The following is a 15,193-nucleotide window of genomic DNA, read 5'->3' as shown; positions in this document are numbered from 1 at the left end:
GACGTAGAAAATCTGAAGGCTCGAATCCTTGCCCGTCCTTTCGAAAGAGCTCCTCTTCGAACGCCGATCCTAACTCCTCAGAAAAGCAACACAAGAGCAAGAAAAGTGGTTCCGGTCTTGCGTCCTCCATTCGAAAGTTCTTCCACAGTTCAAAGAAGAGCAGTAAGGGAGAAACGACTGCAGCGTTCCTTTCATCTTCGGACACTCCAGACCCGCAAGTTGAACAAGTCGAACGTGATCCTTTCAGTCCTTTTGTTCGTCGTGCATCCATCCAAGAGAGACCTGCTCTGCCTCCTGATTTTTTTCCTGCGAGACCTCAACCACCTACTTCTTCTGCAGAAGCTGTTCCCGGAATCCGACATACTCCTTTCTCTCCAGAGAGCTCCTCTCCGATAACTTCATTTCCAACGTCGAGCTTTCCAGTAGCCTCTCAAGGTCTTACTGACACCCCCTTCAGGATTTTCTTGCCCGGAAACTCCTCTCCGTTTGACCCAAGACCCTTTTCAAAACCTTCCTCTCCAACTACTCCTCTTCCAGAATCTTTCTTCCCTAATCGATCAGCTGCCACCATGGAGCCCGTCCGTGCCTCTCGTTTCCTTGATCCTGCCGTCATGGCGATCACAAAGCAAAAGGCCGAAGCGATGAGGCTAGCACGAGAACAAGGAGCTGCCATCAAGGAGATGTGCCGAAGAGCGAAAACCGATTCCCCGCCTTACGAGTTCGACGAACTGATTGGAAAGGGTGCTTATGGACGTGTGTACAAAGGTCGGCAATTACCGTCCGGCAAGCTAGTAGCGATCAAGGTCATGGATATCGACACTGTCGATTACAAGTCTATCCGAGACATGAAGGACGAGTCGATAAAGGATTTCATCCACGAGACCAAAGTCATGCAACAAGTCAAGGATGCCGGTGCGAAGAATATAAACATGCTTATTGAAGCGATCTCGATCCATTCCCAGTTATGGCTGGTGTGCGAATATTGTCCCGGTGGAAGCGTCAAGACCCTGGTAAGTCCCTATATTTCTACTATTCATCTATGACGTGAATGTACCCCTTTCATTCATTCAGCACTTTGACTGGTCTGTCGCTCAGTGTGAAAGTCCCTGAGCACCTTCCGCGCACCAGTCTTGGGCCAGTGAATGTGCTTCCAGAAGTCTGTCCATATGATCTCCACCACCATCCTTTCTGCCTTCTTCCCCCTCCTCACCGCTTACCACGCTGGTCATATATACTCCTTACTGCTTGGGAATGCATTTGTGATCTCTACTTCTGTTATTCTTATATAGTCGACATTGTCTTGTATCCTTTTATTATCTTTATATACCTTGCCTAGGTCCCCTTCCCGCCCTTAGTGGGCGCGCCCTTCAGCGCAGAAGGGCCCCCGACTCACTTCTATATAGCCCCTCTTTTCCTCTTTCCATTCTTACTTCATTTATATACTTAATCACAGGCGATCTTTACTGATATATAATGGCTTTAGATGCGGGCCACGGGTGATAAACTCGAGGAGAGATTTATCATCCCGATCGCCCGTGAACTCGCAGAAGGGTTGCGAGCTATACATGATGCTGGCATCATCCACCGGGATGTCAAGGGTAAGTAATCCATTTCCCTGTCGGAAATTGTTCCTCCGAAATCCATGCTGATTGCAATTTTCACAGCCGCCAATATCCTCATCCACGAGGAGGGGAGATTACAGATCTGCGACTTCGGTGTCGCGGGGATCCTCCAATCCAAGTTGGACAAACGGTCCACTTGGATTGGAACCCCACACTGGATGCCGCCAGAGATGTTTTCGAACCGGGGCGGGGGGGCGCACCAGTATGGCAGCGAAATTGATGTCTGGGCGTTCGGCTGCACCCTCTACGAGTTCGCAACGGGGAATCCCCCCAATGCGAACTTGCGAGAGCGGATGCAGATAGGACGCCAGCTCAATCGCGTGGCGCCAAGGCTGGAGGGGGAGGGATACAGTGAAGGGTTGAAGGACCTGGTGTCCTTCTCCCTTAATACGGAACCACAGACGCGCCCATCAATGGGGGATATCCTGGCGCACCCCTATATACATAACTCTGCCGACGGGTACCCCACCTCGTCGCTGAGCGATTTGGTACGTATCTACTACCAGTGGGCTCAACGAGGTGGGCAGCGAATCTCCCTGTTCAACCCGGGGGGGGCCGCGGCTGCTGAGTTCCCAGGAGACAACAACTCGCTGGACGAGGACTGGAACTTCAGCACGACTGACGGCTTCGAGAAGCGTTACTCGGTCATCGATCTCGACCAGTTGTCCGCCTCCCTCGCTGATATCGAAAGGGAGATACAGCCAACCACCAAGCCCCGCCAGCTTGGCCCGTTTGATGACTCCCCGGTTGCCGAACTGACCCCAGAGGAGAAAGCCAACTTCGACGAACGTGTCAAGCGTGGCGCGGCGGCAATGGAAGGTCTCTTCAACGAGGACATGCCGAGCTACAAATACGAGACCAAGAACGACTTTGTGCCTGTCGAGCAGAAGCGGAGGTACTCTGACCTGCCCTTGCGGACGGATACCGATCGATCGTCCGTCACGTCGACCTTCATCGACCTCAATTTGGGGGCTTTCGACTCGTCGCATTACGCGGCGGGTTCAGCATCGAACCAGCCATTCCAGCTGGCTGACGCGGATACTATTCGAGCTAACAGATCAAGTGGGCGTCTCTATCGCACCTCGAGTGAGGAGCACTCCCGGACGCGTGGCTCTGACGCGGGGAGCGACTCCCAAGTCAACGACGTGTATCAGCCGCAGAGTGGACCTCGACCACCGACAATGGACTGGAAGTTCCCTGCGTTCATGCTGCCCCCCAAAGAGGTTGACAACGACAAGAACGAAAGTCAACGTGACGAGGACGGCGATAAGGTAGCTTCCTCCCAGGACGCCCAGAATGACAAACGGGCAACCATGGAGTGGACTTTCCCGGTGATGACAGAGGAGCCAGAGAGCACAACCAGAACAGAGGCTCAGGACGATCTCGCAGCTACTATCAGAGCGTCTCAACCACCAGCGACCCATGTTCGAGACTCTAGCATCGGTGAGCCAGGTGACTCCGAGTCCCGTCCATCAACAGCAGTATCCACATTGTCGACAGCGTCTGACACGGAGTACGATCCGTTCCGCTTTGACCGCCCTCAAACCCCTCCTGGAGACTCTGCACAGCATGGGCACTTCTTTGACAATGAATTACCGACAATGATGGACTCAGCTGGCTATGGCGACTACGAGCCATCTTCTGTCCTCGATGGACCGGGACCAGACCAAGAAGATGACCATCCTGCTTGGCAAGACAACAACTCGATCACCGACGTTCCTTCCTACGTTGAGCCGTTACCATCTACCCTTCCCTCCAAAAACGCGAACGTGAAAGCCCCTACGTCCATCCCGCCCGTTACGTCACTTCCACCTCAGTCGATCCCGACGGCAAGGCGTGCTCCGACGTCGACAACCAAAGGCAGTGTTCCACCAGTCAACTTCCCTAACATCCAGCCTCCGAGCGCGGAGAGTTTGACTGCCGGTGCCGATGACTCTGTCGTTGCCTCTGAGTTGGACAGACTTTTGGGTGATTTTCTGGGCGCGATTTCTGCCGTTGGAGAGGCGATAGGTTCTGTCAACGTCGAGCCGGGAAGTCAGAACGGCAACGTAGCCGACAACAGCAGGTCAGAGTGATCTCTGCGATGGATCAGATTTATTGGACGCGTTCTTTGCGGAAGTATGAATATCCTAGGTGCGCCAGATACTCTCTCGAGGCCGTCTGGTGTTTTCAGTTTGCAATTTCTCCCAACCGATCGACATCGAGTTTTTATTTCCTCGACTCGAATGCTTTGTCTATGGGCACATGATATTTACAGTGTATCGATAACTCTCGGTTTCCCAGGAAGTCTTCGAGGGTCTGTCGCGTTACAAGTACTCACAGCCGTGTTTCTATTTCTTCTTTCTTGCATATGCCCCAACGTATTATGCGGGAACATGGCGATTCTTAGTACCTCGGTGCCCTTACTTCACGAGCAAGTTTTCGGGGATAGCTCTTTCACTATATGACTTCTCATAATCGCCTTCTGATATCGTTCTTGTTGGTTCGGCGCAAACACACTTCATCCGAACAGAAGGAACGAATGTTTACAGTGTATCGGCAAGCCTTACTTCGTGACGTCTTGAATTTTCAGTTTGCGAATTCACATAGTCTCGTCTTCTATTTCTTTTGACATCGTTTATCGGCGCATGGCTTTGCATTAGGTACTGTGGGTTGGGTTGGATTGTGGGTTGAAGTGCGGTGAACAAGTTTCGGTCGTGTTTTTGTGTTCTATATTCTACTGGTTCATGCATTGTGCACGTTTGTCCGATCTCAAAGTCATGGCATTCATTGGGATTAATAATAGCACTGGAGCTCGTTACCAGAAGTTTAGTTTTAGTGTCTAATGGGATCCATGCTCTATTTTTTTCCCCCTTCCTGAAGATGACGATGGTACGTACATAGTATTGATCTCCAGCGTAATAATTAGATCTTCGTAATAGAGTATGTAGAGCAGTAGCATCCGGTTAGGCACGAATGTAGCAGTGAGACCTCTGCAAAGCTCACCATATCTCGTACGGAGTCTGGCTTAGTACCCCAAATCCTAGTAAGTACCTGTACCTGGTACTGATTATATCTGTTTTAAGACATAATTAACTAGTAGGTTAAGCAATCATTCATTCTTTCGAATCCTTGCGGACAACAACAAAATCACCCATCAGCCCCAAGTGATCCGTAACCCACTCATCCCTCTCAGTCGGGCCCTCTTCCTGACCATCCGGCACTTTCACCGTCACGCCGGCCCCGATCCTCTCCAGACTCTTCGCCTCAATCCCTCCACAGAGCAAGATCTTGTCCATCCTGCTGCAGCCAAACCGCTTCCGCAATTCCTCGGGAACCTGCTGTCCCCAGGTGTAAGACTCTTCGGTGCCGTCTTTCCCGCCTAGGACGAGGAAGGTATCCTGTAGACCGCATTCGCCAGGGGCAGTGAGGTCCTCAGGTGCGAAGGCGTTGAGGTCGCCCGCGAGGAGGGCTGCGTGAGGTGGTGCGGGTACTTTTCCACCTTCAGATCCAACTGCTGGATGAGGAGCTGATCCATGCATGAACGTCGATGCGACCTTCATCTGTACGGGACGAAGCGGGGGGTTGGAAACCAGGCTCTCAAGGTGCGTATTGCAGAGGAAGAGGATCTTCGTCTCTTTCTCTGCGTTTTCCGATTTTTCAGCAGCACCAGGCAACCGCACAGAGACATCCACAAACAGCCCATCCCGCTGCATCCTCGACGCCCGATAATGCACCCGGAACACACGCTGGACAGGGAACCGCTTCTCCACCAGCGTCGTGGTCCCGTAGAATTCGTTCTCCCAGAATTCCGGGGCGATGTCTGTCATGTAGAAGTGCTTTTGCACCCATTTTGCGTTCTGGATCTGCTCCAAATCCGAGCGGAGCATTTCTTGGAGGAATATCACCATCGGTGGTGGTGCATTATCGTCATCATCATCTGGGAGGGTGGAAGTGGCGGTTTCGGACTGGGGCTGGGTCTGGTTGTAGAGTTTCTCCAGATACTCGAGGGCGCCCGCCATGCGCTCCTCCGCGAAGGGGACTAGCGCGTCGATGTTCCATGTGATGAGGCGGATCTTGGATGGTGCTTTAACTTTACGTGTTGCTGTAACGTCGGCTGTAGATCTCGCTGCCGTCCACGCACCTGTCTCCTTTCGGAAATAGTAGAATGGCTGAGGAAACGGCTGGTCGTATTCCCATGGGACTTTCGGTTTCCGGTTGAATAGTTCGGGCGGTAGAGGTGGGTTTCCCGACATGTTGGTTGTAGTCGTGTGTTGGTGTTGGTTGTCGTCGGACGACGGGGAACGGGATGTAGCTTTATGCGTCTGAGAAAGTCCTTCATCTGATGAGGGCGCATTAAAGCGTTTGCATAAATAGATTGATTAATGAAGCGATTCCTCAGGATCTGATCCAACCGGTCATCACGAGCAGCTTTCCCCGCTTTGGATTGTGATTCGTTGTTGCCTGCGGGCCGGTTGCTTGCTGGTATTGGATAGGGAGCTGTTCAGGTCCTCGACATAAACAATTTGACCTTTTGAAAGCTACTTCATTCATGCATCATTCGTCTTATTATTTTGGCTTGGGTAATACATCGCACCACGCTGTGGATTGTGGATCCTGTCCAGGTGTTATGCATACTGGCGTATATACGGAGTATAAATTGCTGGATTAGCCAAATTCAAAAATGATTATCTATAGAACTACATACTGCTATTCAGCAATTAGCCTCCATTTTCCGGATCCCGGAAAAATGTCCCTCCTCCCGCTTGGTACAGTCCAACAAAGCGCGCCATTGACTCTCTTGTCTTGTATGCATAGGTGGGTATACATACAGACTAGAAAAGTAATGAACTTCTTAATGCTTTATTTTATGATCTTGCTGCTTGCATTTCTTGAAACTTTGTATTCTTCCAAATCCCCTATCATCAGGTACATACCTACCCTTAAGCATCTGGACACCTCAGGCAGTCAATTCCCACCAGGGAGAAGCTCACGTGCACACCCAGTTACACTGTATACCACGTGATCCGTGGATCATGAAGAATGGAAAAAAGGAATTTGGACGACATGGGCACGGTTCGAACGTGCGCGGCCGAAGCCACAAGATTTCATCCCGGTCTCCAAAGGACGGGTTCAAGTCTTGCCCCTTAACCACTCGGGCACCATGTCATTCGCTTTCAAAGATTTCTCGAAGTTTCTTTTGTTCTCGGTTTCATCCAATCTCATTGGAACAAGGCGTGCTTAAGGTAGTGTAGTAAACAGGGGAAATATTGAAAGCTTCTGTGTAGAGAGCTGGTCGAAAAGGGAGTTCTTATAGTCGGCGGCTTGAGGGATTCAACCGTCCTCCAAGGGTATCCAGTGCCCTTGATTAAATATCTTGCACCCTCTTCTTGACAACGAATCGAGCCGGCAGCCTTGATCCAGGCCTTCTCCTCTTGAATCCATATCCTGCTACACTACCCAGTGCTGGACGACTACGTGCACGAGGAAATATGGGATAACAATTTTAAGAAGCTCCGCGAAGTCGCCGAGATGGGCGGACAATACGGCTATGACGCGAAAGAATACCTGCCAGCCGAATATTACCACTATAACCTAGCGGTATGCCAAGGAGCCTATGAACCTAATCAGCACACGCCGATCCAGGCATCTCGAAGGCCATAATCCCTGCAATAAAGGAATTATACTGCCTATATCGATAATTGCTTATTTTCCTTTGTTATAGCCCTTGCAATACCCCTTTATATTGCATCGATATACCATATTTTTCGGGATTGTTTGATATTGCCATATTCGGAAGGTCTTCACACCTAATTCCATGAGATAAATAATCAGTTAGTTAGGTAGATTCGAATAATCTGAGCTTTCATCATCATACCTTCGGATTACTAGGTTCGCGCAGTCTGACAATACCTAAGGTACGTAAAACACAGTTCAGAAGTCAAAGCTCTGTAGTGGGAATGGCCGTGAGATCCGCAATGGTTTGCTACACTATGAGATCCAAGTTATGTTATCGAGCTTTTACTGACTAGTTTTCTCAGTGGCTTTCCAGACTGTCGTTTCCCTGGCAGTCTACAAGGCTGGAGAGAAGGGAAGTAAGCCGAAGTTGCTGGAGAGGCACCTGAAAAGGGTCGTGCGCATATCAAGGGCGTTCAGAGAGTATGTCAAGTCCACAAGAAGCTTGAACAAAGCGGAGACGGCTCGCGAATTGAAGATAAGAGATGATTACGATTACTTTGATAGAAGTTGATTGACGTAAGAGGTGGCATGGGAATTGGAAAGCTTGAATAGGTAATCCAGTTGAAATTCCAACTACATCAGTCCAGCAACTCAGGACAATATACGTGTTCTCGTGTAGGTTGTTTACCTTTGTTGTTGCCATGACGTTCTGTGTACGTGTCGTGGTCTGATTGAAGTAGCATCAACTTGGATAGCAACAGCTCTTTCATCTCGTCAACTTCCACTTGTCCATGTGCTGTACAGATAAGAACTTCGTCTATTTTATGCCCTTGCCTCCTCTTGAAAGCTTTAAAGCATTTCCGTTTGGTAGCTGGATTGGAAACTTATTGACCGGCTTGATACCTCAACAACCTCAGGAACCAAGTTTGCTTATGCACAGTTGAAGTGTCGCCTCTCCAATCGATATCTTTGCTCTTCACCTTTGTTTACTTTGTTCTATTCTATTGTCGAACCCCGTCATGGCGCCTGTAGTTCCCAGGAAACCCCTAAAACCCTCTGCCGGTGATGGATCTCTTCTATACCCAAAGTCATCAGCTCAGTGGAAGCTGGTCCTTCAAGATGTCAAGTCACTCTATCTCAGACGTCAATACAGGCAGTGTGCCATGCGCTCCGCTGAGCTTCTAAACAATAAAAATGGACCGGTGGGAAGCTCCGCATGTTGCTAAAAGAAAAATAAGCATGCTAACCTCTTTTAAAACAGCTTCATCCGGTCTACAAGACGTTTCTTCACTTCTACAGTGCTATATCCTACGAGGCCCTAGGCCGTGCCGCTCATACGTATTCCAGCAACAAAGTCCCGCTTTTGCAGTTGGCTCTGGACCATTTTACTTCCTGCAACGAGTCTCTGCCTGCCGTTACTCCCGTTCCCAGCACCGTTGACGAGTTTGATTCTCCTGTTGATGACAGTGACTTTTCTTCCTCGCGTGCTTCTGAATCCCTAGAGTCACCTCCAACCGTTAGTAACGCAGGGAGTCACATCATACGCGACCTTAAAATGGGGAACGTGTCTTCACTTTTGTCAGATGACGATCCGTTTATCTCGAAAGACCCGGCCCCTGCCAAGGATACTACACTCATGTTCAAGCTCCCTGTTCATAAGACCGAAGAGAGCAAACTTATGCCACCACCGCTCCAAATTCGAAAGTGCCGTGGAGAGCCAAAACAAGGAAGCGAGATGAATGCTGACATGCAATTGACAAAGACGCAGCCTCTTGCTAATCCGCCAGCGAGGGTTCGACCACTCCCTCCGCTCCCCATCAAGATAATTCCAGCAAGGAATGTGACTGGCAGTTCCGACGATTCAGATCTCAGCAGGGCCAGCAGTGTCGATTCCCGCTCGATTTCAAACAACAGCGTCGTCTCCTTGACCTCCGTCGAAGACAACAACGACAACAACAAAGCCAGCATCGATATCACTCCAAACCGCGCAAAGGCCATATCTCGATACAACAACGACCTCCGTTCCTTCAGCTCACACCTCCGCGCAAACATCGCCGTCATCTCGTCCCTTATTTCCACGACAACAGAACTCCAGCACATCCACCGGGCCACGAGGGATAAGCGCTCTGCTTCCTTCTGGAGCTTTACTCCTTTGGAGACCAAGCCTGGCAATAGTATAGGATCCATGGCTACTGTGTCTTCCAGATCCGTTTCCAGCCCTGCGGCCTTTGAGGAGACGAAGCAGGAGCGGATCGCTCGTCTGCGTGCGGAGGGATGGAATATAGGACTCAGGGCTAAGAACCGCGGTTGGAAGGGTAAGGAGTACTATGACAGACTGTGCTCTCAGGCTTTGGATGATCTCTACCTGGATGAGTCCTAGGTAGCCTATAGGCAACTTGGCCTTTCAGCCGCAGACCAGACTCACCTTCTGGTGCTGATAGCATTGCATGATGTATGAGTTTCTTTTTTTTCTATCAAAACTCTGCTTTTTGATATGTTTTTCTTCCACTTGCTTTAGTCGTTTCGCAATCGCCCTCCTTTCTGGTCTGTTTCTTTGTTATTGGATTTTCAAAACACGTAAGTCGAGTGCAGATACCCTTGTTAATCATAATTGATAACCGCTAATTATTGTCCTGTCGAAGCCTGACATGCAATCTTCTACGTTCTGTTCTTTGCTTTTATTGATAATTCGTGATTGAGTTCCGGTTGTTCATTTCTCAATTCAAAAACATCATGATAGTTCCATGCAGCAATAAAAGTGAATCGCTTGGTCAAAGTATTTACGTCCATAAGTAAAGCCACAATACAATACAATATTCCTTTTATTTTCCCGTATTTAACTCACGATTTATTACCTTCGCCTATATCTCGTCAATAATCATCAGACGAAGGATTTTCTGTACGGCAGGCAGCACAGTCTGCAGGTATGTACTATACGCACAAAAAAGTCGCTTTGATTCTATCTAGATATTTCTTAGTCGCATCACGGCATCAATTCTACTAAATGTTCCTATTTCGAGAAATAAACAAACAAGCAGTAAGGATATAATTCTTTAGCTGTCCTTTGGCAGCTAACGCGGTTAGTTCCCAGCTAAGAATTCTCCGCAGACCAATCACCAAAAGTTTAGATAGATACCACATGCGCCCATCCATGAAAACAATAAATGATAGAAAACAAAAAATCAAAAAAAGCTCACACCCCCAGCCCATCTCCGGGGAGATGGGGGAGGGATGCTACGAAAACCCCGCCTATGCCTCTGGCGCGCAGGGTTTTGCTATCCTGAAGGTAATAGTCATCTGGTGATGTTAGCAAGATATTGGTAGTGACCGCACTGCTGCAACCATCATCGCCTCCAGGACTCGACCGGGACCTTTTCTCCTGCATATATGTATTCAGTAGGTCAGGTCAGGTGATGGAAAGCACCTCATCTTACCTTACTCACTGAGCTAGGAGGCCCCGGGTTTTGTTGCTAGGTTACGTTGGGAATGGAATATATGAGGTGTTCGCTTGCCTGCTGGAGGAACTGGAGGGGCTCCGGCGAGGTGAGTGAGGGTTTGACCGGTCTGAGTGAAGACGGTCTAGAAACGCGGGTTATTATTACCATGAGGTGGGAAAGGCTCTCCCTAGCAGGGTGAAATGCTCCGTATATGTCAAAAGAAGGGTGCTTCTGGTATTCTATTAGGCATCTATGTACGAAGTATCTCCTATCCCCTTGCTGCCCAAACTGGAGCATCCTTTCCTTAGGCTGTCTTAGAGAGCTCTAGGCACCGCACCTACTCAACACACAGACCAAGGAAGCTAAGACCTCAGGCTGATGATCAGAAGGGACTTCCAAGCAATATATAAGACCACTACTATATACAAGTGGGATGACATTAGCAGCTTTGGGATAGATTTAACTACTTAGTATAACATCTTCGTGTATTTCGATGTTGTAGCCTTCTTACTGTATGACAGTGATCCGTTCTTCTACTATGCGCTCTGTAGATATTATGCTACGATCATAGATAGTGTGATATTAGAACATGCCGGACCGACAGGAGGATTCTCAGTGGAATGATGGATTTGAATATAGATTCTGGTTCTAGCAGATAACTACATTATGCATAAAAAGATCTAGTTATCAATTTGCATTAGAACCAGTCCAGTATTAGGATCTTATACTGCCTATTCTCAAGCTACGCAAGCGTAGAGCTTGTAACACGGGTATACGTACAGTATAGTCCATACCTAGAAGACTGAATAAACTGAACTTTCATTTTAAACATAAAAGCGCAGGATCGACCTGGTCGTAAGAACGAGGAGGGACATAGTGGCTCAGAACGCATCACCGTTCCGTGTAGATAAGATCATGAACGTATAGACCATTTTGGGCTTTACTCGTAGTCACAAAGACTACTGTACTCCGTACATGGATCTGAACTTAGAATTCTCCGATTCAATCGGAGATTCTTGCTCAGATTGACTTTGAGACCACGGTCCACTTTTCCGCTTTGCCGAGCGGCCTACCAAACTCATAGACCAGCTAATCTTGGACTATTAAATTCTCCTCTTCATAGTGTGTTTTTTTCTTTTCGCTGTAATTTCGCTTGCAAGAGATTTCTGCGCTATATAGCTTTGGTCAGTGTAGCCAGTGACACGAAATAATCTAGATGATATGATGGACATAGATGGGAGCTTTTTCGGTCCAGATCCGTCTCGGCCGTCTGGTTGACGACGATCACCTTTAGGCGACCTTGAGCATGGGTGAAGGGGGCCAGTCTAAGGTCCAGGCTCCAAAGGTTCTAAGCATGCCTAGCACGGCAAAGGCGCATACGACTCACGAACATGTGTAGCGCCCGCAAACTAGTGCCTAATAGTGGCCGATTGTTGTCGCTAGCATGCGGGAAAATCGTTCAGCTTTTTGGCTGAGGGACCTAAAGGGTGCATTGTTCACGAGATAAGGGTCATGTGTTAGTGTGATGGACGTGCTATCAGTGCTGCTGGAGGATTAGCGGACGAGAAACACTCGAAGTTAGAGCGTCGGATCTCCCGAACGTCACAATTTATGGGGGCTGTCGACGCAAACGACGGCGTCCAGTGCTGGCGAACCCCGTGGCTCATTCTGCGCTGGATGCCAGATGAACAGCCAAGGCGATTTTCAAACGGAGATGAAGTTGATGAACTGTTCAAGTGGCGCACCTTGAGGCTGAGAGTTGGAGGGAGAAAGAAGCGCATCCGGAGACGCGCCAGAACTCCACATCACCAGCCGATCTGGTCGTCGACCCCTGCCCCGCCATCCTCTGACGGGGGCTGTGCAGTCGAGATTATCAGACGGCCACTCCAGCCCTTCACTTACACAAAAAACAACCCTCACCTCCAGCGTTCGTTCTCTCTTTCAATTACTGCTCAAAGAGTCCCAGAGCCCCTTCCCCCGCTCCTTCGACTTGTCGCTCGAGGACTCGTTGTCCGTCAGCGCCCGACGCTCGTTAGGCGCCAAACAACCACCAGACACCGTGTCGTACAGTACGAGCCGCTCTTCTGCTGCCTACGCTCCGTCGCTTCAGCTCTTCTACGCTCTTTTTCCCGCTCAGTTGATACCCTGTCCGTTTCTTGACCGGCGTCTCTGCTCCTTTTAGTCTTGGTCTCGCTGTCCGCCCTCACTTTCACGTGCGGGGCGCCCACCTTTCTCCTCGAGCCCACCTCCTTAGCGATTATTCCGAGAGAGCGCGGCCGCTGCCCGCTCCTTTGTCGCAAACATGAGCTGTGAGTAGTACGATGCTCTTTGTGGACACATCTTTGTGCTTTCCTCGTCTTGTCCACCCCAATTGATGGCTACCACCGATCTCTTCCACCGTCATGTGCCGTATCTTGTGGGCTACAGCTCGCCAGTGCGAACATCCATGGCTCTGGTCGAGCTCCTGCTCGCCTTGTTGGGCGTTGCAAGTGTCCTGAGAACCCTCATGTTCGTCTGGGATCATGGTCTGGAGCTTCCTGTGACTTACTGCTACTCTTTCGTGCCGTGCTCTGCTTCGTTTACTCCTCCGCTGAATGTCGTCTTCAATTGGCTGACCATGTGTGGATCAATGCAGTCTCCAACATGCTCAGCAGGCTGCAGGGTCAGCCCGAGAGCTACGAAAAGAAGTAAGATCTACGAGTGTTCCTAGTTTCTCCCTCATGCGGGGCACCCGACGCTCATCATTTACAGATCTCAATACCGGTTTGGGAAGACATTGGGCGCTGGCACATATGGCATTGTTCGCGAGGCTGAATGCAGCGCTGGAAAGGTCGCTGTGAAGATCATCCTCAAGAAGAATGTCAAGGGAAACGAGCAGATGGTCTATGATGAGCTGGAGATGTTGCAGGCGTTGAATCACCCGAACATCGTCCATTTCCACGACTGGTTCGAGTCGAGGGTGCGTCCACAGGAGTTGGTGGCAGTATGTCCGAGGGCTGATGGATAGCAGGACAAATACTACATCGTCACTCAACTGGCTACTGGTGGAGAGCTGTTCGACAGGATCTGCGAGTATGGCAAGTTCACAGAGAAGGACGCCTCTCAGACCATCAGGCAGGTCCTGGATGCGGTCAACTATCTCCATGAGCGGAACATTGTCCACCGAGGTCTGTTTTCCCATTTGATGGTCTTGCTCGTCAGCAGACTCACTGACAGCCAAACTTGCAGACCTGAAACCCGAGAATCTCCTGTACCTTACCTCCGCACCCGACTCACCCCTGGTGCTGGCAGACTTTGGCATTGCCAAGATGCTGGACAGCCCGTCAGAAGTATTGACGACCATGGCTGGATCGTTTGGCTACGCCGCTCCTGAGGTCATGCTTAAGCAGGGCCACGGAAAGGCAGTCGACATGTGGTCCATGGGAGTTATTACCTACACACTGCTCTGCGGTTATTCGCCGTTCCGGTCGGAGAACCTGCCAGACTTGATCGAGGAGTGCCGGAATGGACGCATTGTCTTCCACGAGCGCTACTGGAAGGATGTCTCCAAGGATGCCAAGGATTTTATCATGACCCTGCTCCAACCGGATCCAACCAAGCGTGCTACCTCCGAGGAGGCTCTCCGACACCCATGGCTGAAGGGAGAATCCGCCAGCGACCACAACCTGCTGCCTGAGATCCGGGCCTACATGGCTAAGGCCAGGCTTAGGCGTGGCATTGAGATCATTAAACTCGCAAACCGCATTGAGGCCCTTAAGATGCAGGAAGATGACGAGGATGACATCCCCAGCGCGGCAGACGTGTCTACTGGCCAAAACGGCAGTACCCCATTCCCGGCCGTGGAGACCGACAACGCCAAACAGACCGGGGCGCAGTCGGCGGACGGCTTGCCGGGCACCACGAAAAAGCGCAGTCTGAGCAAGGTTGCGCGTGGGGCGATATTCCGGGAGGTTGTCCTTGCCAAGGTGCGCGAGATGAAGGAGGAAGAGGAGCGTGAAAAAGTGGAGAAGGAAGCTAAGGAGAAGGCAGAGAAGGCGGCCCATGCTTAAGGGCAACGCCTCCCATTCTGGACATTCTTGTACCAGGTCCCTTGAAGAGATGAGTTGTCTCGTCGAGGCCTCTTTACCTTGTCTTTTTGGCTGCAGTTCATGTAGCTATTTTTGCTTCATGATTCCCCGTATCCATTTACCACTTCCAGGACATTGTGGAGTCTTGACATATTCTGGCTTGCCTTGTATCTATTTGGAGTATTCTTTTTTCTCTCTGCAGCTCACATGGTCGTCTTGTCGATATGTTCCGTGGAGTCTGTTTATACTGCTCAATTGTATTCAAGAGCCTTTGTGATCCGCCCAGTTGCGAGTGAAACTGTCGCTGTAGAGTTACTCTGTGGCCTAATTCAACAAACGAGTCTAAACCACGCGGTAAAGTACACATGATGTAGAAGTACAACTTGACGTGCCCAGCGACTGGCTCACG

General features: G+C 50.0%; 5 protein-coding genes and 1 non-coding gene across 6 annotated transcripts; 4 read left to right on the top strand and 2 right to left on the bottom strand.

Moving 5' to 3' along the window:
* Positions 1-569: 569 nt before the first annotated feature.
* On the top strand, positions 570-3,697 carry VTN00DRAFT_6765 (uncharacterized protein; the record flags this gene model as incomplete). The annotated part of the gene is made up of 3 exons (XM_069433437.1): positions 570-1,010; positions 1,484-1,598; positions 1,665-3,697. The coding sequence occupies 3 exons, from the start codon at positions 570-572 to the stop codon at positions 3,695-3,697; spliced, it is 2,589 nt and encodes an 862-aa protein (XP_069286819.1).
* Positions 3,698-4,717: 1,020 nt separating this feature from the next.
* VTN00DRAFT_6764 (uncharacterized protein) lies at positions 4,718-5,857 on the bottom strand (the record flags this gene model as incomplete). The annotated part of the gene is made up of 1 exon (XM_069433436.1): positions 4,718-5,857. One exon carries the CDS (start codon positions 5,855-5,857, stop codon positions 4,718-4,720), a length of 1,140 nt encoding a protein of 379 aa, XP_069286818.1.
* An 807-nt stretch (positions 5,858-6,664) lies between these two features.
* On the bottom strand, positions 6,665-6,770 carry VTN00DRAFT_t120. The gene has a single exon. It is a non-coding gene; the product is annotated as a tRNA-Ser (tRNA).
* A 1,529-nt stretch (positions 6,771-8,299) lies between these two features.
* On the top strand, positions 8,300-9,660 carry VTN00DRAFT_6763 (uncharacterized protein; the record flags this gene model as incomplete). The annotated part of the gene is made up of 2 exons (XM_069433435.1): positions 8,300-8,482; positions 8,542-9,660. 2 exons carry the CDS (start codon positions 8,300-8,302, stop codon positions 9,658-9,660), a joined length of 1,302 nt encoding a protein of 433 aa, XP_069286817.1.
* Positions 9,661-12,328: 2,668 nt separating this feature from the next.
* On the top strand, positions 12,329-12,899 carry VTN00DRAFT_6762 (uncharacterized protein; the record flags this gene model as incomplete). The annotated part of the gene is made up of 2 exons (XM_069433434.1): positions 12,329-12,580; positions 12,684-12,899. 2 exons carry the CDS (start codon positions 12,329-12,331, stop codon positions 12,897-12,899), a joined length of 468 nt encoding a protein of 155 aa, XP_069286816.1.
* A 120-nt stretch (positions 12,900-13,019) lies between these two features.
* VTN00DRAFT_6761 (uncharacterized protein) lies at positions 13,020-14,766 on the top strand (the record flags this gene model as incomplete). Its single annotated transcript, XM_069433433.1, has 5 exons — positions 13,020-13,026; positions 13,353-13,404; positions 13,469-13,676; positions 13,728-13,884; positions 13,946-14,766. The coding sequence occupies 5 exons, from the start codon at positions 13,020-13,022 to the stop codon at positions 14,764-14,766; spliced, it is 1,245 nt and encodes a 414-aa protein (XP_069286815.1).
* Positions 14,767-15,193: the final 427 nt, after the last annotated feature.

This window comes from Thermoascus crustaceus (genome assembly GCF_041956765.1).
Source record: "Thermoascus crustaceus strain CBS 181.67 unplaced genomic scaffold VTN00scaffold_4, whole genome shotgun sequence".
In the NCBI taxonomy this organism is placed as follows: Eukaryota; Fungi; Ascomycota; class Eurotiomycetes; order Eurotiales; family Thermoascaceae; genus Thermoascus; species Thermoascus crustaceus.
Note: the sequence above shows the minus strand (reverse complement) of the source record. Positions and strands in the feature narration are given on the sequence as shown.